Source organism: Balaenoptera borealis (genome assembly GCF_965194805.1).
Source record: "Balaenoptera borealis genome assembly, chromosome: 7".
Taxonomy (NCBI): Eukaryota; Metazoa; Chordata; class Mammalia; order Artiodactyla; family Balaenopteridae; genus Balaenoptera; species Balaenoptera borealis.
In genome coordinates, this window is record NC_138864.1 from 82,904,914 (window position 1) to 82,930,623 (window position 25,710).

The 25,710-nt window shown below is 41.9% G+C and overlaps 1 protein-coding gene, 1 long non-coding RNA gene and 1 pseudogene across 3 annotated transcripts in view; 1 reads left to right on the forward strand and 2 right to left on the reverse strand.

Annotated features, from left to right (window-relative positions):
* CHN2 (chimerin 2) overlaps positions 1 to 11,949 on the forward strand; it is a 326,161-nt gene extending 314,212 nt beyond the window's left edge. The window contains exons 10-13 of the mRNA XM_082397992.1: positions 1,908 to 1,985; positions 4,263 to 4,400; positions 6,077 to 6,182; positions 10,145 to 11,949. Coding sequence (XP_082254118.1) covers positions 1,908 to 1,985; positions 4,263 to 4,400; positions 6,077 to 6,182; positions 10,145 to 10,316 — 494 coding nt within the window. The 3' untranslated portion in view covers positions 10,317 to 11,949. The remainder of the gene's footprint in view (positions 1 to 1,907; positions 1,986 to 4,262; positions 4,401 to 6,076; positions 6,183 to 10,144) is intronic.
* LOC309631555 overlaps positions 1 to 25,710 on the reverse strand; it is a 176,840-nt gene that overhangs the window by 30,903 nt on the left and 120,227 nt on the right. The window lies entirely within an intron of this gene.
* Positions 12,047 to 24,585, reverse strand: LOC309631525 (lysosomal dipeptide transporter MFSD1 pseudogene; annotated as a pseudogene). The gene is made up of 2 exons (XR_014249541.1): positions 18,197 to 24,585; positions 12,047 to 13,748 (listed from the first exon to the last, which is right to left on the reverse strand). The product of XR_014249541.1 is annotated as a lysosomal dipeptide transporter MFSD1 pseudogene (transcript).

A 25,710-nucleotide genomic window follows, 5' to 3' on the forward strand; every position in this document is an offset into this window, starting at 1 on the left:
TTACTTACTCCATTTGAATATCTATTTTCTCATCTTTAAAGTAACAGAATCAGTTGTACCTCCTAAGGTAGTTACGAGGGTTAAAATGAGTTGATCCATATAAATGACCTAGTACAGGGCCCAACATAATAGGAATCAACTGTGTTATTTCTTTTGGCTTTTTCTTGGAATGACCAACTCCCCTAACTCCACCTCCAAATCTGTGTGTCTAACCGATGTACTTAACCCATAGGTTTCAATGCTGTCACAGAGACCCCAGATAATAGTGTCTTCAAAAAGATAGAAATCTCTGTGTCCGGCAGCAGCCCAGGGCTCATGGAGCAGCTGCCCAGTGACAGGAACCCAGGCCCTGCAAGCTGTTGCTCTGTCTTCCCTGAGTGCTGCCCTCATCTGCATGGTCCCAGATGGTTATCACCGTCTCATCTGCATTCCAACCAAGAGCAAAAGGGAATACCCTTTCTCTTCAAGTCCATGACCCAGGCACTATACACATCACTTCTGCTCTCTTCACACTGGCCAGGAGTTAATGGCCTCTGCGATGGATGTTGTTCTAAAAACCAAGGGTTTCATCACAACAGAGGAAGTGGAGAACTAGTATTTAGACGGGGAGCTGGCAGCCTCTGCTAACTCTGGCAAACTCCAGCCTGTCCTTCATGATGTCCTTTAAAGAGAGCTCCTCAGTAAGACCTTCCCCATGGCCTGTTCTATCAAAAGGCAGGGCTAGTGTCCACTGCACTGTGCTCCCCTGTGCCACTGTGTCCTTGCCTCTGCTGCAGTGCAGGTTACAACTGGACTGGAGCGTGCTTACATGCACCGCCGACTAGAACAGGATGACACCTGGCCTCATCTTGGGGGCCAATTCAGTCGATCAGTAGTGGCATCCTAGACAGCTGTCCTGAGACCAATTCTGAGTTCTGCTCAGTGGGAGAAAAAGCTGAGGTCAATTAAGAATGTCTCCTCTGGTCACAGGAGAGAGGAGGGGTAGTATTTATGCCATGCATTTGTCGTCTCTGATGCAGACCCGATGTCAACCCTTATATATGGCAGATAGTACATGTGAAAAACAGAAACGCATGTTAGTTATCAGGAGTTTGACAGAGTATACTGCAGCAGCAGTAGAAGCTATTTATTTGCTTATTTATTATTGCTGTAGCTATAGTTTGATAGCAGCTAGTTTTTGACATAAAAGGTCTGAAATCTTGTCCTCTATCCCTTCTGATACTTTGGAAATATCTTAACAAATCAATGAGATCTAGGAGCAGAACCCACATCTTTTTCTTAGCCTAAATATACAGTGATCAAGTTTCCAGAATCATTCAATAGAATTTTATTTTCCTGCATCCGTTTGTATGATCATTTATTTGAAGGTATACCAATTAAATCAATCATATGTAGTTAAACATTTAACATATTGTCACGTTTATGATTAAACATACAAGGCTATAAAATCTGGATAGTTCCAGTAAAATCAGGATAATATGTACCACACACATGCATACTTGTATTGTGTACCTAGTACACTGCTACATGCAGTATGGCATATGGATTGAAATGATGCTGCAGGGAAAATAGTTTGCTGCAGTGAAATCACATCCAGCTGTCAGATGAACAAAGGAAGCAGACCACGGTTGATGAGAATCTTGACCATGGGTTCACTTTGCAAAGCCAGGCAGGAGGAATAGCAGATCGCTGAGGTCTCCACTGCCACACAAGCAAATGAAGACAGACTTGCACAGAAACCGAGATGGACAAGTTCAAGTTCTGACGTGACAGTATGTAATATATAAGAGCACTGACTATATTTGCTCATTTCCTGATAGCACGCAGTGTAGATAGGAAATCAGATTCTTTTTTAGATGTTTTAGGAAGCTAAAGTTAAAATCTGTCTGTCCCTTTTTTTTTAACAGGACTAAAGTCAGAAGGGCTTTATAGAGTTTCCGGGTTTACTGAACACATCGAAGATGTCAAAATGGCATTTGACAGAGGTAGGCTTGCACTTTCTTGAGTGCCAAATGATTTATCCTTAGCATCCTCTCTTTTGGAACCAGATTTTACTCATAATGGGAATGGGTTTTTAGAGCTACTGAGAGCTGTTCTTTAGGAAGCCAAGGAGTAACGGTTTACAAATATCATAGTTCTCTGCTTCTCTGGGGAAAGTATTTTTTTAAAAGTCATGCACAGTTGACCATATGGAGAAGTGAGTTTAAAATACTGCTTGAAAATGATCAGACAGCATTTGGTGCCATTAATGTTCTTGACTTGGTTGCCCAACATTTATGGTCAGTTCACATGGCACCAGGGTACCTTTTGCATCCTCCATCTCAGATCCCTTTGATTTCTTCTCCCAAAGCTCTAAAGAAGAGAGCATAGGGATGGGGGTACCCCTGGCACTGAAGTAGGGGAAGTTTAGGAGGTAACTCCTTTTGTTCTTTGTGACTGTGCCATACATCCTCTAGGCCATATTCTTTCATAGGTCAGATATCATGAGCCAACTTGGGAACTTATTAAAAATACAGATCACCAGGGCCCACCCTGAGGACTCATTCAGGAAGCTGAGTGAGCCCAAGAATCTGTATATCTGTTGAATGATCCAAATAATTCTGGTACAGCCAATCAGAGATGGAACATCTAGCCCACTAGCTAGGACCTCACTCTGCAGAGTAGTAGACAAGGTCTCTGATGATCTAGCTGCCCTATCTGTCCAGGCTCATAGCCAGTTCCTCCTGTCTGTATACTTTGTACCCCAGCAATACTGAAATACACCCTACCTCTTTTCATGAACAAGCACCTGGGCTCACGTTGCTCTGTCCATCTAGAATGTGTTCACATCTCTGCCTGGCAAGCACTTACCTATTCATCAGGTGTCAGCTCAAGTCCTTCCTCTGTCATGACTCCTCCCCAACCACCCCAAGCTGACCTAAGAATTCCATTTCCTTTTCCTCTGCCCGCCCCCTTGTTTCCACATGTCTCCAGCATAGCAGTCTTATTTCCTTGTAATTGTTGAGTTGCAGGCCTGACTCCCAGTCTAACTAGAGTTATTTGAAGGGAGTACAGTTGGCCTTCTGTATCTGCAGGTTCCATATCCGTAGATTCAACCAATCATGGATCAAAAATATTTTTTTAAATTCCAGAAAGTTCCAAAGAGCAGAACTTGAATTTGCCACATGCTGGCAACTCTTTATGTAGCATTTACATTGTATTAGGTATTGTAAGTAATCTAGAGATGATTTAAAGTATACTGGAGGATATGCATACGTTATATGCAAATACTAAGCCATTTTACATAAGAGACTTGAGGATCCTTGGATTATAGTGTCCACACAGTGGGAAGTTCCTGGAACCAATCCCCCTTGGATACTGAGGGACAACCATATGTCTTTTCTTCTTTGATGCACTAGGGCTTAATAGTGCCTGGCACATGGTAGATTCTCAATAAATATTTGTTAAATACATAAATAAGGGGATCAGATGGCATATCTGCTACACTCTTATTGTTTTCTGTACATTAGGAGCTTTTTTAATCCTCAGAACCAAATTTGCTGAGGCATTTGTTCTTTCAATTCTCTGTATAAAGGAAAATGCTGATAGTCCCTATATGATTGAAACATTTTTCTATCCAGAAAGTTTTATAGACTGCAACAATTAAATTGGACCGATATTTACTAATGGTAAAACAAAAAGTCAAAAAATGTCTTCAGAATGATTGTAAAAATAGTAAGAAATATAACATTACCTATACATGAGGGAAGGTTAAAGTTTCCCAGATTAAAGTCCTAGGGACTAGGGGAGAAGTAATCAAGTGAAAAGAAACTTCAGTAAGCCTGAAAGAGACATTAGAAACTGAAGATATTCAACCATTATTTTCTGTATGTGATCTTCAAATCCAAGTCCAAAGAATACTAAATAAGAGATTCTTGATTTTTTTACTTCAAATTAGATTGTTATTCTATTATGAACCTTTGTGTCTAGAATATAAATTACTGTGCTAGATTTCTATTTAGCAAATTACCAGGGGCTGGGACCCAAAGAACTATTTTAAGTCTACTTCACTACTTTTCTGGCTACACTTACCCTCAGACCCAAAATCCCTCTCACCAAACTTCTTTTGTTACTTCCTGCATCTCAGTGTTATTAGAAGCCAGAGTAGTCAGCTGAAACTTGTAAAGGAGCATTCATTGTTGGATCTTTTTTTCTTTCTGGGCATGCTTTAACTTGGTGAAATAAGGTCCTAATTAGGAAGTGGATCATTGATTGTTTTTCAGATGGTGAAAAGGCCGATATATCTGCCAACATCTATCCAGACATAAACATCATCACTGGAGCCCTTAAACTGTATTTCAGAGACTTACCCATTCCTGTCATCACCTATGATACCTATTCCAAATTTATAGAAGCAGCAAGTAAGTATGGAGAACTAATTTTTTAATGGCACTAAAGTTTTAAGTGCAATGCTTTTGACTTCAAGAAAATTAAAACTCAGACCTGATTAAATTATTGCATGAGAATTTGCTTTGCCAAGCGAGGGCACAATGGTACAGTTAAGAGAAAACGAGGCATAGTTCACCAGCTGAGTTGACCCAATACTAAGCCAGCTCTACTCGGCTGAAGCTGGGTGCCAGGCAGTTGTGTCTCTCCCCATCGTTTCTTCTATGCTGGGAACCAGCACAGTCAGGCTTACTCTGTTATATGTTGAAAGCAGAATGTTTCTGCAGCAAACAATCAGATGTTCTTCAATGAGGACTGTATAGATTAACTACTTTCATCTATTAGGCAGAATCCCATTGCTCATCAATTAAAGTTATACCCCAAGTTTTGCACATTGATGCTGTTCAAAGTTAGTAATAGGCCCAGAATATACTGTGTCAAGTACTATACTAGGAACTCTCACCAATATCTCCTTGTTTAATCTTCCCATCTACCTGATGAATCACATACTCTAATCCCATTGTACAGAGGAGGAAAACTAGGCTTGGAGAGCTGAGCTCACAGGTCCAGGAATGGAACGTCAGCATTGGACTTCCATCAGTCCATAGCTGCTCATTCAGGGTTTGGCACTTGGGTCACCGCTGTCAGGAGAGAGAACCATAGTGTGTATATGTGTGTTGGGGAGTGGGGGGAATTGCACTACACTTTGTCCAGGAGCATGGTGAGGAAGGGGAGATTCAGGTGCTAGAATGAATGACGTAGAAGTCAAGCACACCTCAAGGAACTTTTTATTAAAAAAAATATAACCTTTAAAGGTTATGCGTTGCTAAACATAATAACAAGATGCCTGATGGGGAGAGACGTGGGCCGGCTGGGATTAGTGCAAGGTGTACTTTCCAGATGAGCTGTGGCCCTACTCCCTGGTGAGAGCATCCTTTCCTGGGTCCTGGTGGTCTTGGGGGAGAAGGTTCTGGCAGCAGGGTGCCCTCTGCCCCAGGAGGAGTGACCAGGGGAGCTTTCTTTGAGTCGCTGCCAATATCTATCAGAGTCCTAAAAAGCAGAAGCATGCATGCTTCCTCCCATTGTTAACGTGCCTACTATCTGCTTCCTAACCTGGACGGCACACTGGGGTTAACCATGCCAACGTTCTGGTGAAAAGTGCCATCAGTGCAGACTGAGTTGGCTGGCTCACCTGCCAGTGCCCTTGCATTGTAGAGTGTATTCCGTCATGGAAGCCTGCCACGGAAAGAGCTGGTAGACAACTTCAAGAGAACGCTCCCAAGTGTGGTCCAATTTAAACTAAAGCTGGGGATAGTGAGTTTTCTAGCAAATCCAGTGTTCAGAAAATGGGCAAAACACAGTCGGTGCGTGTGCCACCAGCAAGCATCTACAGGGCTGCAGATTCATGGAGGGCAAGGACCGTGGGCAGCCTCCTGCCACACAGCCAGTGGACATTCAATACGCACGTGGTTCCCAGCCTCAAAGCCTTTTCTGGAATACGGCAAGACACGAACACATTGATTACTTTAAGTGAAATGTTAGTAGACTGCCCCTTTTTCTGCAACCTGAACAAACCAAACTTCTTGTTACTTCCCTGAAAACTTTAATGTTTCAACACTGCACGAATATTCATTACGTATGATCTTCACAGAAATCTCCAGTGCGGATGAGAGGCTGGAAGCAGTCCACGAAGTGCTGATGCTGCTTCCCCCTGCCCATTATGAGACCCTCCGGTACCTGATGATCCACCTAAAGAAGTAAGCTGACTCCTCCTCGGCGCTGCCTCTGCAGCCCCTACCTGCCCCGGGCAGTTAACGCATCAGGAAAGGTTCACAGCCTCCCCAACCCGCTGAGTGGACAGACCGCCCTTCAGAGTGAATTAGGCCGCCTTCTCCAGGCCGGCCCCATTCATAACTGCCAGCCACTCACTCCGTGGCAGGGGCTGCTCCGTGCACTTTAGATGTGTTATCTCTGTGAGGGGGGTACTGTTAGACGATATTGCTGAAACTTGGGGAGGTTCAATAAGTGATGCAGAGAGATGCAGTAAAGCCAGGACTGAACCCCAGTCTGAGCCGTGGCCCTTACTCTGTCTTAACCATTTGCTTGCACTGCCTCCGCCTCTGCACCTTCCTCCCATGCCGGCCTCATGCTCTGTGTTCTGTCCGTCCTCCTGCGCACTAGCGTCCCAGATTCCTGAGGCTGCCTTCCTTCTGGACAAGTACATTCCCACTCTGATCTCTTGTTTTACTTGACGTGTTAATTATCTATCACTGAGGAACAAACTGCCCCCAAACTTAGTGGCTTAGAACAATAAACATTTATTATCACGCAGTCTCTGTGATCAGGAATCCAGGTGGCTTCACTGGGTGCCTCTGGTTCAAGGCTTCTGATGAGGCTGCAGTCAAACTGACAGCCAGGCTACAACCTCCTCTGAAGGCTTGAGTCGGGGAGCCTCCACTTCCAAGGTCAGTCACATGGTGTTTGGCAGGATTCAGTTCTTCAGTGGCTATTAGACTGCAGGCCTCTCTTGCTGACTGTTCTCTGGAGGCCACCCTCAGTTCCCTGTCCTATGGGTCTCCCCATAGGCAGCTCACCCAAATGGCAGCTGGCCGCCCTTACAGCAAGCAAGCAAGAGCACCCAAGATGAAAGATAGTCTTTCTGTAACCTAATCTCAGAAGTGATATCCCGTTGCTTTTGCTATACCCTGTGGGTTAGAAGCAAGTCACTAGGTCTAGCCCATGCTCTAGGGGAAGGGGTTACAGAAGGGTATGAATTCCAGGAGGCACGGATCACTGGGAGCCATCCCAGAGGGTGCCTGCCACAGAGGGCTACACACCGGGTTATCTGTGTGAGAGCACGTGAGACAGATGGAGATGGGTGCTCACAGGATACTAAGTCTCTGGTCCCAGACTCTTTTACCTAAATCATGGATCTCTTTCCTTCACTGTACTTGTATAGTGAAGTCAATGAGTTGGTCTTTGAGATGTTGGAAGCATCAGGGTGCTTCTGTGTGCCTTCCTCTGTGTTTCTGGAAGTTACATGGCAACAGCCCATTCTTAGATTAAAAAAAAAAACATTGTCTATACTGACCAACTTACAGATCCATTCAGTAAGTGAAAGGAAGCAAGTGGAGAACAGTGTAGAAACAGTAAGGCATTGAGGTTTTAATTTTTCTACCTTTAAAACATATAAATACTCTTGCTCATATTCAGCTTGATCCGGGATGTAACGTGTAGCTTAGAAGAGTCCCATTTTGATTAATTTATTTTTTTAAAATTTATTTATTTTATTTATTTTTGGCTGCATTGGGTCTTTGTTGCTGCGTGCAGGCTTTCTCTAGTTGCGGAGAACGGGGGCTACTCTTCATTGCGGTCTGCGGGCTTCTCATTGTGGTGGCTTCTCATTGCGGAGCAGAGGCTGTAGGTGTGCGGGCTTCAGTAGTTGTGGCACGTGGGCTCAATAGTTGTGGCTCGTGGGCTCTAGAGCACAGGCTCAGTAGTTGTGGTGCATAGGCTTAGTTGCTCCGCGGCATGTGGGATCTTCCCGGACCAGGGATTGAACCCATGATCCCTGCATTGGCAGGCGGATTCTTAACCACTGCACCACCAGGGAAGTCCCTGATTAATTTATTGAATTTAAGAGTACAAGTAATTTTTGGATAAAAAATAGACTTGAATGTCAGCTTGGCTTTTAAATAGCTCTAAGTTATTTCTTTCAGTGCCCAACTGTTACACTTTGGAAGGCAAAGTATCATTTTCAGGAGAAATGCTGACATGTGCCAGTTGAATCTTAAATGCCAATTATTTAGTATTTTTACTATGGTGGGTTTGCTAGCCATCTTGTTTGGTCAGGCGTGATGCCTGACTTAGCAGGGAAATATGAGCAGTTTGAAAGTGAAGAATGTCCTCTTTCTTACCTCCCTCTTAATTTCGCAAGGTGAAGGCAATGCAAGCTGAATTAACCTTCCTAAAATAATGCTAAATGGCTAGTCTTAATTACCTTCAAGAGAATAAACACAAAGGGGTGGCTTTCTGTGCAAAACCTAAGCATATGTTAATCCTATTTTGCTCTTCTTTGGAGAATGTAATCCCTTTTAGATCTGTTAGGAACATCCTAAAACCTAAATTCCTTAAAGCAAACTATCAGAGAGATCATAATTTTATTCTACTTGGAAGGTATTAAGCCAACTTTGGAGTTTGAACTTCATGTTTTAAAGGCTTTGCAGTTCTTGAACCTGGATGTTGAAATGATGATTTTCTTTTTATTTTTTTAATAATTTTTATTGGAGTATAGTTGATTTACAATGTTGTGTTAGTTTCAGGTGTACAGCAAAGTGAATCAGTTACACATATACATATATCCACTCTTTTTTAGATTCTTTTCCCATACAGGTCATTACACAGTATTGAGGAGAGTTCCCTGTGCTATACAGTAGGTCCTTATTAGTTATTTTATATACAGTAGTGTGTATATGTCAATCCCAATCTCCCAATTTATCCCTCCCCCCCACTTTCCCCTGGTAACCATAAGTTTGTTTTCTACATCTGTGACTCTATTTCTGTTTTGTAAATAGGTTCATTTGTACCTTTTTTTTTTAGATTCCACATATAAGTGATATCATACGATATTTGTCTTTGACTTACTTCACTCATTATGACAGTCTCTAAGTCCATCCATGTTGCTGCAAATGGCATTATTTCATTCCTTTTTATGGCTGAGTAATATTCCATTGTATATATGTACCACATCTTCTTTCTCCACTCCTCTGTCAATAAACATTTAGGTTGCTTCCAGGTCTTGGCTATTATAAATAGTGCTGCAATGAACATTGGGGTGCATGTATCTTTTCGAATTATGGTTTTCTCTGGATATATGCCCAGGAGTGGGATTGCTGGATCATATGGTAGTTCTATATTTAGTTTTTAAGGAACTTCCATACTGTTCTCCACAGTGGCTGTACCGATTTATATTCCCACCAACAGTGTAGGAGGGTTCCCTTTTCTCCACACCCTCTCCAGCATTTATTGTTTGTAGATGTTTTGTTGATGGCCATTCTGACCAGTGTGAGGTGATACCTCACTGCAGTTTTGATTTGCATTTCCCTAATGATTAGTGATGAAATGACGATTTTCAATTCCAACAATAATCACTGCTCCAGACCTCATCCTGTGGGAACCAGAAGTAATGTCCAACTGCTTTTTCGTTTGGCCACATTCCAGCCATTTCCCAGTCCCATGATGATGGCTTGACCTTTTTCCTCAGGCACTAGCCCTGCCAGCAGACAGGGAATCTGCCCTCAGCTTCCTGGTTTGCCAGCACACAGACCAGTAGACAGCGACAGGAGGGAAAAAAAGACATCCATACAAGCCTAGACTAAATCTGTATGCACTATGGGCCACCTAATAATATACTGCCCCTTTAAACCAATATTCCCTCAATGAGAGTTCCACGTTTATTTAGTAAGAAGGACCGATTTTATAATTTTGAAAAGTGTGTCTATACCAGATTGACTTAGTAGTTCACTTCTACTGGCTGAGGGCAATGTCAATAATCTAAAACTTTTTTTAGTCAGAAAATTCCCTTTTAAAAAAAATACTTCTCTATAATTCCAATTCTCAATTTTCTTTTGCAAATTCCCAAACCAGAGAAGTTCATAATCAGTATACAAATCCACCCTCCAGTCTGTATAATGCCTCTGTGTATATGTCTGTCTTGCAGGGTGACTCTGAATGAAAAGGACAATTTCATGAATGCTGAAAATCTGGGGATTGTATTTGGGCCCACGCTGATGAGGCCCCCTGAGGACAGTACCCTCACCACCCTCCATGACATGCGGTACCAAAAGCTGATTGTGCAGATTTTAATAGAAAACGAAGATGTTTTGTTTTAATTCACCAGGGAAGTGAGCTGAATGGCCCCAGATCCATCTAAGTTGATAAGGCTAAAGAAATAAAAACATCTTTTACACTTGATTTGTTTTCCAAACAAGTGGCGGAATTTCCTGGACCACAGAGGAGCGCCATGTCGGCTCTTGTGTCTCATAGACACTGGCCCCCTCCACAGGAGAACAGCAAGGATGAAGGTGAGAAAAAGCCCTCGCCTGGGTCTTTGCTGTGCCTTGTATGTCTGTTTTGCTGGAAGAGTGATTAATAAATCTTTCTTTAACTTATTAAAAAACAACGTAGACCTTTAAACTTCAGTCTTATCAGTAATAAAAGGGAACTTAATTCATAGAGGTACTTGATACAGTTATACATTTTCCACTGACAAAAAGAAGACAATTCTATGTTAAATGTTAAATGAAACTTATATTGTAAAATGTATTTTTATTTTAGCTGCAAGAATGTTACTTTATTTTAGCAAATAGAACTCAATGCAGTGCATTGATTATTACCCTGTGTACCTTGTCCTGCCTTCTTGCTGTGATCCCTGAAAAGTTTACCATGAATGCAGTATTATCTTGACATACCTCTGTCCTTATCAGTGCTTTGCAATGAAATTTCACCTCCCACCTCTGTCCCTGCTTTTGATAGTTTTTGCTGTTAAGCACTGGCATTTTGCTGTCGTGCGGTGTATGTTTATAGCAATTGTAGGATTGTCTGAAACATCCACAAATTTTCTTTCCATAAAAATTTTGTGAAATCCCAAAGTATGTTCTGGAATTGGTCATAGTCTTTCCATATCATGTGTGTACATCACAGAACATGCAGAACATGGTCATTTTACATAAAATGATTTGGAAACACTGGTTATATCTGGGCCATGTAAAAAGTTAGCACTTCTTTCTTTTCAGGCAAGCATTCTGAATTCATCTGTTAATGTCAAGTTGCATTTTCGCCACATTTCTGTATTTATGAAAAGTGAATCTGCAGTCGTTGATTTTTTTCATTTTTGTTTTATAAACAAGCCTGTTTTTTAAAGAATGAATGTTTGGTTTTTACAAATGTGTGTTCCTCCTTGATCAAAGTAACTCTGATGGATAATAATTTCATATGATTTGATTACTATAGTTCTATCTTATTGGTTATATTTATCTATCTTAGCATGAGCTTTCCACACCAAGATTTCTATATTTTGTAACATAGGTAAAATATTCAAAATGTCAAAAACTGTCAATCAATTTTTTTTCTTAACCCCAACTACAACGTCTTTTCCTCTGATTATCTGAGATGATTCATGTCATTATACTCACTAGTCTTGTTTCAGAGTGACCAGAAGAGAATTACTGTGTGGTAAGTGAGCTGAAAGGGGAGAGGGCAGTGCAGTTGTCATCCTAGAAAGTCCCGAGGGCTATGTGGATGGACTCTGCTGGCACACGGGGGTCAGAATGGTTCTACTTGGTCCCTGCTAGTTTCGTTCCTCCCAACTGTACAGATTTGTTTGTTGTAGCTTATGTACTTCTTGATACTGTCAAAAAATTATCTGGAAATGGTTTTATTTTGTGAAGTGATCAATACTTTGTAATTTATGATAGTGTAAATGGAAGGAAAAGCATTAAATGTATTAAATTCTTCTGTCTATCATTTTGGAAGACGTGAAGGAAATTGATGTTGGGGGAAAGGGGGGCAGAATATTCAAAACACTGCTCCCAGATGGATTGTGGGCAATAAAGTGTCTACCATCACCAAGACGTGATGAAAAAACAAACAAACAAACACCCCACGGAGTCCACACCTTCTGGCCCCTCTCCCTCCTCCAGCTTCCTCCTGAGGAGCCTGCCTGCAGTTAAGATTCCAATACTCCAGCTTCCCTTTCTATAAAGACCCATTGTGTTTGTTTATGTCCTTCATTGAGAGATGTGGTGCTTAGAGCAGATCACCCTGGGCAACTTGCAGGAGGGCAGAAAAAGAGTCAGAAAGACTTGACTTTGAATAGCAGATCTGCCTCTTATCAGCTGCATATGACCTTGGGAACGAGTTCGCTTATCTGAAAAACTGGGTTTGGAAATATTCTGATTGGGACACCTTAGATGAAATGATGATCTAAAGTAATTAGTCATAGTTACTTCTTATTATCATCATTATTTTAAGAATGATGACTTAGGAGGGGAAAGGATATAACATGAGGTGGAAAGGAAAGCACATGAGAGAAAAGGATTTGTCCCGGGTTAAATCCAACTCCGAGTAATAATAAGGGGTATTATTATAACGGGCTCTATAATGTGTAATGAGGTTCACTTGACTCCTTTTCTCGAATGTGATTACAACACCTGATCCCCTCTACCTGCCTTTAGTCTGAAGCCTGCTCACCCATGCCTATCTTCCCCACCATCTGGCAGCCTGACGTGGCTCCTCTTACCTGGCTTGAAATTCCTGCCATTGAAATAACTCTAGTAGTTAGACCTGAAAGGAGGCAGCGTTGTTTCCAGAACCCACTGTTAAATTGCCCACAGGTGGGTTGTGGGAGACAGGACAGGGCAGTGTGGGTGGGGGAAGACCTTTTTCTTTCTCCCGTTAACATAAATGGGCACCTGGTCTCCAAGCTCGGAAGGGGCCTGGTGCAGAATTTCAAGAACAGCAGCCTGGAAGGGACGAGGGAAGGGAGATACGGGGAGTTGAGGAAAGTCACATTCCACTATAGGTGTGTTGCCTGGGCCATCCTGCCTCCAACTGAAAACCCAACTCAGGTAGCTTACAAATTCCCAAGATCTATCAATCCCCAAATTTACAGTCAATCTTTTGATTTTTAAAAATGTAATGTTCATTAATTTTCAACCAACATTTATCAAGCACTTATTAATGGGCCAGACACTGTGAATACTGGCAAGGAAAAGGTTTATCTCACTGGAAAAATTAAATAATAAGTTTAGTTTGGCTGGAGAGCGAAAGCTGGTCATGCTAGGGATTTTGGACTCTAACATAAAAGGCGCTGGTGCTACAAATTTTTTTTTTTAAATAAACTTAATTTTGGAGTAGTTTTATATTTACAGAAAAGTTGCAAAGATACTACAGAGAGTTCCTGTGTACTCCTCACCCACTTTCCCCTAATGTTAACATCTTATATAACCACAGTACATTTATTTAAACCAAGAAACCAACATTAGTACATTACTATTAACTGAACTCCAGGCTTTATTTGGATTTTATGAGTCTTCCGCTAATGTCCTTTTTCCGTTCCAGGATACAGTCTAGGACACCACATTGCCTTTAGCATTCATGGGTTTTAAGAAACAAATGACACAATCTTGTTTACATTTTTTAAAGATCACTTACTTGACTGTGGATCCATCAGAGAATATGCAGGCAGATGGGCGTAGTGAAGGTAGATGCAGGGAGTCACTTGGATGTTCGTTGTTGTCATTATAAGTCTAAGGTGATGTAGCCTGGATCAGGTGGTAGCAAGGCAGAGATAAATAGACAGAACTGAGTTATATTTAGGAGGCAGAGTTGAAAACGTTTGGTTATAGATTGGATTAGAGAATCAAGGACGACTCCCACACTGCTTAATTTGACAACTGGATAATATTTCTTGAAATGAACACAAAGAGAGCCAGAGGTTCTTGAGGAGGGGTGGAAAAAGTAAGGAGGATGATGAGTTCCATGTTGGACATGATGAACTAGAGATACCTGTGAAATTTCCAGGAAGAGATATTTCATGAGCAATTGCACTAACAGACCCAAGCTGGAGGTAGGAATTTAGGAGCGACACCAGAGGTACTAATTGGAACCAAGGTAATAATTGAATAAGAGTGCCCAGGGACCCAGAACAGAGAAATACAGGAGAGGCCTGATTCAAAGTTCTCTAGAGCACCAACATTCAGGAGAGAGGATGAGAAGGAGAAGAGGGCAAATGAAGTCCATTTTGATGAAATATAGAGGGTTTCATGAGTGTGGTTCAGAAAGACTCTTTCCTTGTCTTCAGGTTCGTTTCACAATGTGCTAGTCCATTTCGTTGTTCCCCTTCGATGTATTTTGCTACATGCGAGGCACCATGTTAGACCCTATGCTTTGGAGGGGTTTGCTTCATTGGATGCTTTGTAAATGCAAATAAGCCAGGGTCATTTTTTTCCTGAGTTGAAAAGATATTATCATACTCAAGGACCTCCTTCATTGCCTTCTACTGCCATTTGTACATACTTCTAATCCATCGGTTATCACAAAGTATTGCAATTGTGTGTCCATCTGTCTCCCACTGAATTACAGACTCCGTGGGATCAAGAATGGTGGACACCACATGCTGGTCAGGCACACTCCTACTCATCCTGCAAGTCTCAAGTCGAAGTTTCCTCTCTGCTGAGACTTTCCCTGGCTTCCCCAGGCAGAGTACGTAGGTGCCAGCCGTAAACACATGAAAGCACGGAAAGTTCAGAGAACTCTCCAGAGCTGGGTTTAACCAGCACATGAAATGTGAGGGAAGAGGAGGGGGAATGAGATTAAACAAGCAGGTCTGTGCCAGGGAATAAGGAACCTTATGTGCCAAGTATGAGTCAAACTTAGAAAGATTGGTCTGGTGACACATGGAGGATAGGCCAGAGGATGTAAGATTAGAAAGACAGAAGCTAATCAAGAAGATGTTATAGGCAACAAACTGAACTTGACTCCCAATAGGAGGGATGGAGAAGAGTCATGATAAGAGAGATATTTAGGGGGTTTAGGGGGTTGTCAGGACTTACTGATTTGATGCCATGATTGAACAGATGAAGTCACAAATGACACCCTCATTTCTGGTTTTTACAATTAAATGACTATTTAGGAAGATAAAAGAATACAGGAAGGAAAGGGGGTTCAGCAGGGAGAAATCATGGGTTCAGTTTGCAGGATGCATACGGTGTTAATGGTTCACCCATGTAAAAATGTCTAGCAAATGGCTGAACACATGGTTTTGGAGCTCAAGAAAGAAGTATGAGATCAGACTGTATAGTCAGCTGAAATAAAGAAGACCAATAATAGGTCCCTGGGTAACAATAAAGTCTGAGGAACAGGCAAAGTTAGAGAACTTTGAAAGGAAGGTCAGAAATGGCCAGAGGAGGAAGCAGAGAGTCAGGAGTGTAAGAAGAAAGCAGAGAAAGATAGAACTTCAAGGATGGAGAAGATGATACTGCTACAGATGATAAGGTGGGGCTTCCCTGGTGGCGCAGTGGTTAAGAATCCGCCTGCCAGTGCAGGGGACATGGGTTCGAGCCCTGGTCCGGGAAGATCCCACATACCGCGGAGCAACTAAGCCCATGCACCACAGCTACTGAGCCTGCACTCTAGAGCCCGCGAGCCACAACTACTGAGCCCACGAGCCACAACTACTGAGCCCACGTGCCACAGCTACTGAAGCCTGCACACCTAGAGCCCGTTCTCCACAACAAGAGAAGCCACCGCAATGAGAAGACTGCGCACCGCAACACAGGGTAGCCCCTGCTCGCTGCAACTAGAGAAAGCCCACTCACAGCAACAAAGACCCAACACAGCCAAAAATAAAAAAATAATAATAATAATAAAAATTTAATAAAGTGACTGTTATAGTTTGTTGGACTTATAAATTGAAAAAAAAAAAAAAAAAAAAAGGATGATAAGGTGATGAGTCCCCTTTGGATATAGTAACTAAGGAGTCCCTGTAACTTAACGGGAGCTTTTCAGTGAGGACAATGTAGTGCACAGCACATTGCTAAACCTTTACAGTGAATGGGGTTAAAGAAAGAAGATAAAACCTGTATTTTTAAAGAAAAACCCATAAAGCTCTCCTTTCATAAGCTTATAAACCTCATATGTATGATAAATCATCCACGGGAGCAAATTTTTCATTGCTGCCAAAAATTTATAACCTTAATATACTTTCTTGAAAAACTGTGTACTTCAAAATGCTCTTAAAGAGTTAAGCAAGTATTACTGGAATAGATTTTTGATCACTCAAATTACCTGATTTTTTTCTATGTCCTAATTTACACAATGGGTATAATCTTGGTTTGTTCTAGTTCCCTAATCTGAAAATGGGCACAATAACAGAGTACCTCATCTCCCCTTCTTGTCAGAGTGCCTCTACGCAAGGATCCATTGAGATCCTGAATATAAAAACTAAAAGCTCAGTATAAACTGGATAGTAATGTACAAATGTTGATTATTGTACGCAGGACCATCCTTAGGCAGGGCAAGCCCAGGTTAGTCCATAATTGGCAGGTTTGGAGGATGTGGAGGCATGGGACTGGAGCAGGGCATTACTGCCAGGGGCAACGTAGGGCTGCAAGAATCAGAAGCTCAGGCCAAACAGCCCACCAAGGAGAGATGCTCAGACTCCAAAGTCTAAGCAGAAAACACGTGTGACAAGGCAAAAATAGACCACTTTAGGCCAGGAATTCAGGAATTGAGTGCCATGGATCAAGTGAGGAATAAGCGTGTGTGTGTGTGTGTGTGTGTGTGTGTGTGTGTGTGAGTGAGTGATATGGGTTCTTTCCCACAGGGGTCACATGCTAAAACCCATCAGGTTTTATGGGCCAACAGGTTCTTGACTCTTGGAATGGTCAAGATGATCACCTTGTAACAATCAGGAACAGTCACAAAGTCCCAAGTCCCAAGTCCATGGCAAGGTCAATATAATACCAACAGCCTATACAGACCGCTGCTTGAGCATGGATTACTGACTTCTAATAGTAAGGAGATGATCATTAACCTTTAAGAAGCACTAGATTCATCCGTCAGGAAAGTATCTGTTGCACATAATATGAAACTATGATGCAAAGGGCTTCAACAATAGGGACATTAATTATCTCAACAAGGAATCCAAATGTAGGGCATCTCCAAGATTGGTTCTGTCTTTCTTTCTATTCCATCATGCTCGGTTTATTGGCATTTTCCTCAGGCTTTGACAAACGTCGTATAAGAAGATGGCTTCAAGGAGAAGCAGGACAATGTCTTTCTCATCCTGCATGTCCCATTTAATAGCTAAGAAATCCTTCCCTCGACATATATTCCCTCACAACACCTTGGCCAGAATTGCATAGCATGTTTATGGCTAAACCAGTCACTAGCAAGGGGAATGAGATTACCATGATTAGTTTAGGTCAGTGTGGCACGAAGTATAGTCCCTTGGCCAGCAACACCATGGCCTGGGACTTGTTAAAAATGCAACTTCTCAGGCCTGAATCATTGACTGGGGCTGGGGCCTCACAATCTGTTTTTTGTCCCAGTTTACTCTCCTTTTTATTTATGCATCATTCAAAAAAATATTTATTTTGTGCCTACTTTGTGATAGGCACTATCAACACAATCATTATTAACATATCAGAGATAGTTTCTGCCCTCATGGAGCTTACAACCTAAAGAAAGAGACACCCACACATACCTCATCACAAATTCTTCATGATAAACTGAGGTAAGCTAAGAAGAAAAAGTACAGGGGTTTTCAAAGATCACAGGAATTTTAGAAGAACTTGATATAGCCTGAAGGGTCTGGAAGAGTTTCCACAGGAAGAATGGTTCCCAGTGGGGGGCTAAAATTTTCTGTCGTAAATCCTATGAAACCAGGTTGTTAGAGAATCCTGGCTAAAATACTCTAAGCAAAGGGAGCAGCATGGACAAAGCCCCTGAGGAGGGAAGAGACGTGACCAATTTGAAAAAAATGTAAGCAGCTCACTGTAGCTGAGGCACAGAGGTAGTGGAAAGAGGAAGGGAAGGACCAGACCACACAGGCCCTCCACAGCAGCAGACTTTTCCCAACTGGTAAGGCCTACTTTCAACACCCACGGGCTAGAACAGTCACATGGCAGTCAAAGCCTAAAGAATTAACAACTGAATAATCACACAATACACCATAAATCAGAAAAAAAATGGATGTAAATAAACTTACCTTGAATAAGGAATGCACTTTCAAGCTGTTCTAAAACTTTTAAGCATACAGTATTACGCCATGTACTTCAAACTGAGACAGGCTGGGCCCTGGGCCCTGGGCCCCTTTGCTGCAGTGCTTGTACCTGGACACACGTCTCCTGGAGCAACAGAATACAAAGAAACTATAAGGGACTAAAAATAACTGTGTGCATGTGCAGTTGGGGCACATTATGGACAAGATACAAAAAGACCAAAAAAAAAAAATCCCTTCTACTCCCTCAAAAGCTTTTTTTTTTTTTTTTTTTTTGCTTTAAGATAAAGAAAAGGCCATATCCCTATGATACTCTTTGTGAAAATTATCTCAGTACGAGATCCAAAGATTTCCATTATTCACTGTCCGTACTCAAAATCAACTTCATGTACCAGGTACAATTTTCTAAACTTCACCACTGATGAACCTATCCCAAAGTAGAATTCTTCAGCAATACAAAAGACACAGGCTAAAACAGTCCTCAGAATTATACTTTAAGTGTATTCAAAATATAAATATAATAACTCTCCAGACCCTTATTTTTCCTAACAACTAAACTCTAAATTTGAAAAAAAAAAAAAAAAAGGACTTTTTCAAACCAATGATGTGTGCAGCCCATTCTCAAGACACAGTCATTTAAACTTCTCATTCTACGTGAGAAAGTTTTGTTTCTTCCCTTTGTTTTGCAGAATAATTTAGGTTCCCACCTTGGATATGATTCACCAAGTGGAGTAAGACCACAGATAACAGTGACAAAGAAACACAGGCAATGGAGAAAACTTCCAAAAACAAACATCCCCGAGTATCCAATATCATGCCAGCAATGATGGAAATGAGGGCCAACCCAAGATTCTGAATGGGCTGCATGAAGCCATATGCGGTTCCCAGTTGATGTTCAGGAACGACAAACGCCACCATCGGCCACAATGCACAGGCAAGCAACGAATAGTAGAGTCCCAGGAGACACATAGCAAGCCAAGTGTTCCACAGCATAAAGGCCAGCATCATGTGGGAAGCAAGCGTGGTCACCACTGCACACAGATGATGTTACTTCCTGTTTTATCCACCAGGAGCCCAAACATTATACTGTTAATATCACTCGCTGTCTGGGAGAAAAATCCAAATTTCTCTGTAAAGAAATCTTTCCTAAGTCCAATGAAAGGGAACACGGCAACACAATAGCAGACACAGGTGATAAATATGAACCACAGGGGTAAGGAGAAGTCCTTCACATCAGTCAACTTAATAACTTCACCTGTTTTTCTTTGTTCTTTATGAAGGATTCTTTCCGCTGTCTGATCCAAACAAGCAAGGGCCAAGGCACGGACTAGTGAAAGAATACATGTTATATCCCCAGTCATAAGTGTGACCCCAAGGGTTGTGTGACCAGCAGAGCCCAAGGAAGCTTAAACCTTAGAATGCAGCCAGCTCATGAGGTTCATGTTTACCGTTCTTCCAATTCCAGCCATGCTAAGCTGGAGTCCAACTTACACCAAACACCAAGTTTAATTCTTTGCCTTTAAACCAACTCACAGCATACGTATTCTGGGCAACTGCTAAGGACTCCCCACCCATCCCAAACATAACCGTCCAAAGTCCATCGGCCAAAAAGCATTAAATATTCCACCCAGAGCAAAAACAAATAGCAACTAAAAATAATGGTGCCCCATTGTATTCCAAATGCTTGGTCTATCAAAAAGCCACCAAAGAAACACAAAACTACATTGGGCCAAGAACACCAGGCATACCGCAGCATGAATTTCGTGGTATTCACCTGCATATCCTTTTAATCTGAGTCTGAGGGTCAGCAGGATTATCATAGCCGAAGCCAAGGAAGGAAGCACCAGCAACAGCACCAAAAGCCTGTGCGCCAGGAACTGGGGTCGCAGAGGTCCGGCAGCCCCCCGCGGGGCAGCGGGGCGGCGGGGGCTCCTGTGCTGGCGTCGTCTGGGCCGCCTGGCAGCGCCCTCGCTTCCTCCTCCTCCTCCTCCCCCGCTCCCCCGGGCCGGCGGCGGGAGACCGAGAGATGCCCGTGACCGCAACTCCCGGAGGAAGCCGCCGCCAGAGCCCCGCGAAAGCTGTGCTCACGTGACCGCGGTCGTTCATGTGATGCTTCACAATCTTTTTAACAAGCCCTTCAGGTGATTCCAATGCAGGATAAATTTGAGAACTGGTTTAGAACAGTCAGGGTTTCACCTGAACTGGGGCTAAATCCACCCTTTCCGAGGTGTTTGGATACCTGAAGAAACTCAGGACTTATTAATGAAGAAGGGGAAATAGTTTTGTAGCATTGGGAAGGATGTTCAAACTTTCAGAGGCTGAATAAGACCCTCCACATCCACAGACCACGGTCCCCAAAGGGCTGTCACCTCCATAACCATGGAACCACCTCTATCTCTAAAATGACACTGTCTGACCTGTAAACTTCGTGAAGGCAGGAATTGGTCTACTTTGCTCACCAGTCTACCCCTGTCCCTAACTGGCACTATGCCTCGCATACAGTAGGCACTCAAACATTTTCTAAATTAATAGAATAATCCTTCTACAAATATTCAAATATCCTATAATATTTTGGTGTCATGGAGGAGGGGGTGATTCTAGAAGAAGAAGAATCTGAAAATGCATATTGACTCGTCTACCATTTAGAGTTCTGTCCAATATCTGAACCCTTCGGTTACTGAGGATTAACTCACCTAATCTTCACCATATTCTCTCTCCTTCTATCCAGTAGGCATGATTAAGCCTCAAAATAATTGTTTGGAGAATCTGAAGATCTAAGTCTCTAGTTCAATTGCCTGTTACACAAGTTCAATTGCAGGTTACAACCCCCTTGTTTCAATCCTGCCTCTTATCACTTTCTGATAGTATAATTTGGGAAAGTTACCTTACTTCTTAAGCCTCAGTTTCCTTGTCATTTTAATGAACTAGTGTCGGTACATATTCCGTGAAGTAATTGTGAGGCTTAAGATAATCTACGTACAGCACTCAGTAGAGTATTTGGGTCACACAGTAAGACAAATGTTTGTCTAAAAACTCAAGAGCTGTGGGAAAGTTTTATGAGAATGCTTACGCTATTAGTAAGCATTAGTAACCTTTCTTCAGTTACAGGGCATCACTTATCGCTGCCTAGCAAATTATAGGGGGATTCTAGCAGTTTACTGCCCAATGGGTTTTTGAAGCCAAGCCACACCTGCCCTGTGCTGTGATGTGGTGGAAAGCCATCATGGGAGCCCTACAAGAGCACTGAATTTAGAGCCACAAGATCTGGCTCGGTCCCAGATCAAGGCTTCCAACATTTCTGAGCCCCAGGTTTCTCCCCTCTGAAACTTGAAAATTAATGCCTGCTTGCCTGCCCGAGCCACCAACCTCACAGGTGATCACTGAGGCCAGATGGCATGGGAGCAGGTGTGGAGGTGCTGCGACTCACCTTCACACCACCAGGTCCAGCTTCAGTGCTTGTGCTCCCCCCCAGAGTGCTCTCCCTGGAGCCCCATCAACCTCACTGCAGCTTTGGGTCTCTGCTTACTTGGCTTCTCATTTGCTGGCACAGTTGACCACTCCCTTCTTCTCAAACCCCCTCTCTCTCGGCTGCTGTGACACCACCCTCGCCCCCATCCTCTGCTCAGGCTCCTCTGCCCAGGCTCCTCTGCCCATTCTCCCTCTAGAACTCTCCAAGTCCCTTGGAACGCTCTCCAAGGCTGCCTTCTTGCCGTACTTTCTCTGTAGGCAATCACATCTACTCCACCTTCCAATGCTATCTGTCAACAATTCCAAATGACTCCTAAGATTCAGTAAACTATCCTTTTCTATTGCTGAGAAATATTCCATGGTATGGATTTACCACAGTCTGTTTTGCCTTTCACCTACTGAAGGACATCTGGATTGTTTCCAGTTTGGAAAGGGTGTAATTTCTGGGTCATATTTGCATGTTTAGCCTTTTTAAGAAACTATCAAGCTGTTTTCCAGAGCAGCTGGACCATTTCACATTCCCACCAGCAACGTGTAAGTGATTCAGTTTCTCCACACCCTCACTAGCATTTGGTGTCGTCATTATTTTCTATTTTAGTCATTCTGATAAGTTCATATTGATATCTCATTGTGGTTCTCATTTGCATTTCACTAATGGTTAATGATGTTGAACATCTTTTCATGTGGTTATTTGTCATCTGTATCTCCAATTTAGTGAAACAACTGTTCAAGTCTTTTGCCCATTTCATAATTGATTCTTTTTCACTATAGAATTTTGAGAGTCCTTTATATATTTTAGGTATATATGGTTTGCAAATATTTTCTCCTAGTCTGTAGTGTGTCTTTACATCCTCTTAACAGAGTGTTTTTCAGAGCCAAAATTTTTCTCAGTTTTGATGAAGTCCAACTTAGTTATTTTTTCTTTTATGGATCTTCGTTTTAGCCATGTCTATGAACTCTTCACTTAGCCCTAGGTCCCAAAGCCATTCTATTATTTTCTTCTAAAAGTTTTATATTTTTACATTTAAAATCCATGATCTAATTATTAATTATACTGTGTGATGTTCACGTCAAGATTCACTTTGCACCTTTGGCACAAAGGGACTGTCCAGAATAAGGGTAGAAAGATCTCCCGGGAGGATGGTGTGTGCGAGGCATGGAGGATAAACAGTCCAGATGGAACTGTGTGGCTAAAGAGACAGCCACGTTGAAGACGGCCACCACGATACCTTCTGCTGCTGCCCCATCTGACAATGTGCTCCAGCAAAACAAGCAACTCCACCAAGAAAGAAGGAGACTCAAGGCATCCCCAGCAGGAGACTGTGCAGCAGAGAAAGGTCAGTCCCAGTGGAAGGAGAAGGAGGTGTCCAGGAGGGATATTTTTAGGAAAAACAAAATGGAACACATATATACTGATAGGATGGCACTTGCAGAAAAGTGTACCAAGAAGCCATTGGAAAGTGTAGAAAGAATTAGAAATAGGACTAAAAACAAGCAGATTGAAAGGGTTGAGGTGGGGGGGAGGGCGGGCAGGGAGAGGCCATTATTAACTTTAGGAAAAGACAAAAAGTAGGAAAGCAAATATAATGTTCTGTACACTATCATGCTTAGCCTGAACAATATTTACAAAGGCACAATAATATCAACATGGAATTGTCAATTAAACAAAGGCTGTAATATGACCACCGTACTGGGATATGAGAGAAAGGAAGCAGAAGGCATGGTGGTATAAGAGAACAGAATGCTCAAATACCATAATAGGAAATTAATAGAGGTCAAATATCGATAAATCAAAAGAGAGCATAATACACAAATTAATTAGAAATGTAGAGATGTGCACATGTCGGAAATGAAAAGGCAAAATTGTTGAAGGTGGTTGGGGAAGAGAACTAAGGGAAGGAATGAGATAAGAAACCCCTGTAACGTGCTATAATTGCCTTAATAACATTTGACTTTTGAACTCTGTGTGCATATATTACTTTAATAAAATAAAAACTAATTTCTTAAAACAATTAATAATGCCATGTCTACATAGCAGAGACATGATGCTCCTGTTCTTTCCCTCCTTTGGGTCTGATTCGGTGATGTGGATTATATATTAAGATTCCAGGAGCTAATGGGGCAACACATATTAAACATATTCCTTGGCTTGTGCCTCAGCCACAGTCTGGTAGTGACCTTACTTCTAAGGATTCTGCCTTATGATTTGTTAATCCTTTTCTGGTAACGTTGCTTTCAAGCTTAACTGAGCACACTTCCTCCTTCAATGACAGGTAATGCAATTTCGGTGCCGAAAGGATGAAGAGCATTCTTGAATCACATACAGAAAACTTCTGCTTGATTTGATTTAATCATTAAGTATGTTCCTGAAAAAAAAGTTAGATTCAGAGCAAATTGTTGTATATTAAATACTCTCCGGTAAATTTTAACCTTATGTTCTTGGGGGGAAAGCAATGGGCCCTAACCAACAATAATGACAGTGAACTTTAAGACTCTCTACCCTTTTTATTTTCCAAAAGCACTTGGAAGTGATTGATCTGTAGAGTCTGTTTACATGATTTTCCTACACAGCCAATGAAAGAAATCAGTCAAGGAGAAACTAACATTTACTGAGTGCCTATTACGTGTCAGGCACTGTGCTGGGGACTTTAATAAATGTATTGTCTGCTTTAATCTTGGCAACGATCCAGAGAAGTAGATAGTATTATCCCCACTTTACATTTAAGGAAACCAGAGCCTAAAGATATTAAGTAATTTTCTCAAAGCCACACAGCTCGTAATTCAAACCAACCATCAAGTCTTTTCACAAGAAATGTATATAATTACAATTCCCAGTGTTAATTTGAGCTTTGAGTGCTCTGTGATTCCATAGGGCTTTAATATTTAAGCAACCACATATGATTTAGCATTATTCTAAGTGGGAAACTTAGAAGACGATGACCTAATTCGAATCTTTTAAGTATGACTACCTCTTTTGATGTAATAGCCTTGATACCAACAAATATTTATTGATCTAATGATTAACTAAAAGGCAATATGAGATTCAAATAGCAATATTAAAAGAACATTGTATTAGGGAAAGAGTAACTCAAACCGAATCAAAATAACTGCACCTCTTCTGGTCCTGTGACTTGGAGCAACTTGCTTCAAATTTCTAGGATAAAACTGTAGAACTTGTAATATCTCTCTCTCAGGGTTACTCTACCATTAAAACAGTGAGAACACTACCCACTTTTGGATAAGCACATAGTAAAGTGAAAGCCCAGAGTAAGAACTTAAAATTTGCCATTATTATAAAAGTTTTATAGCTGCAGCTGAAGTAGTTTCCCCCAGTATGTAAGTGAAATGACATAAAGTAGATGAAACTGAATGTTCACTGGAGTGTACAACGTGAGATTTACCTGTGTTGGCACCTAACAGAAAGCTGAGTCCCAAAACTTTGGTGCACCTCCCCTGACAGCCTGTGACTTAGGAAAGCAGCTATTTCTTACAGATTTCTAACTATGTTTTGACACTGGCCTTGATGCAAGTGAGGAAACCAAAAGATTCCCTTCCTGCATCATGTTACCCTTCCATCAGATATCCACCTCCTCCCTGTACACATGTGACGTAATGAGCTGACACATCGACAAACCATAAAGAGAAGATATAACCTGGCGAATGGAGCATAACCGAATCAACCCTTTGAAAATGGAAATGAACAACTGCAGGCAGCAAGTCACCCTTTACAGGATCTAGTTTACCCTGGCCCTGACCTGGAACCAGGTGACCAGCCAGAGAACATTACCTTGCGTGGTAACACATGACCTTTATTTACATCAGTGATTTTCTAATAAACAATGAAGTGGAATCATCTTTGTTTCCTGAGAGAGTCAGGATGTGCTGTGGAGGCTTGTTCTGCAATGTCATGTCCTCTAGATCATTCATTTATTCCCCAAGTACAATATTTAATAAAATCTCAGCAGCCGTCCTCTGGTATTACATTATTCTTCCCCATCCGCATCTTAGCACCTAACCACATCTCCTTCAAAGGG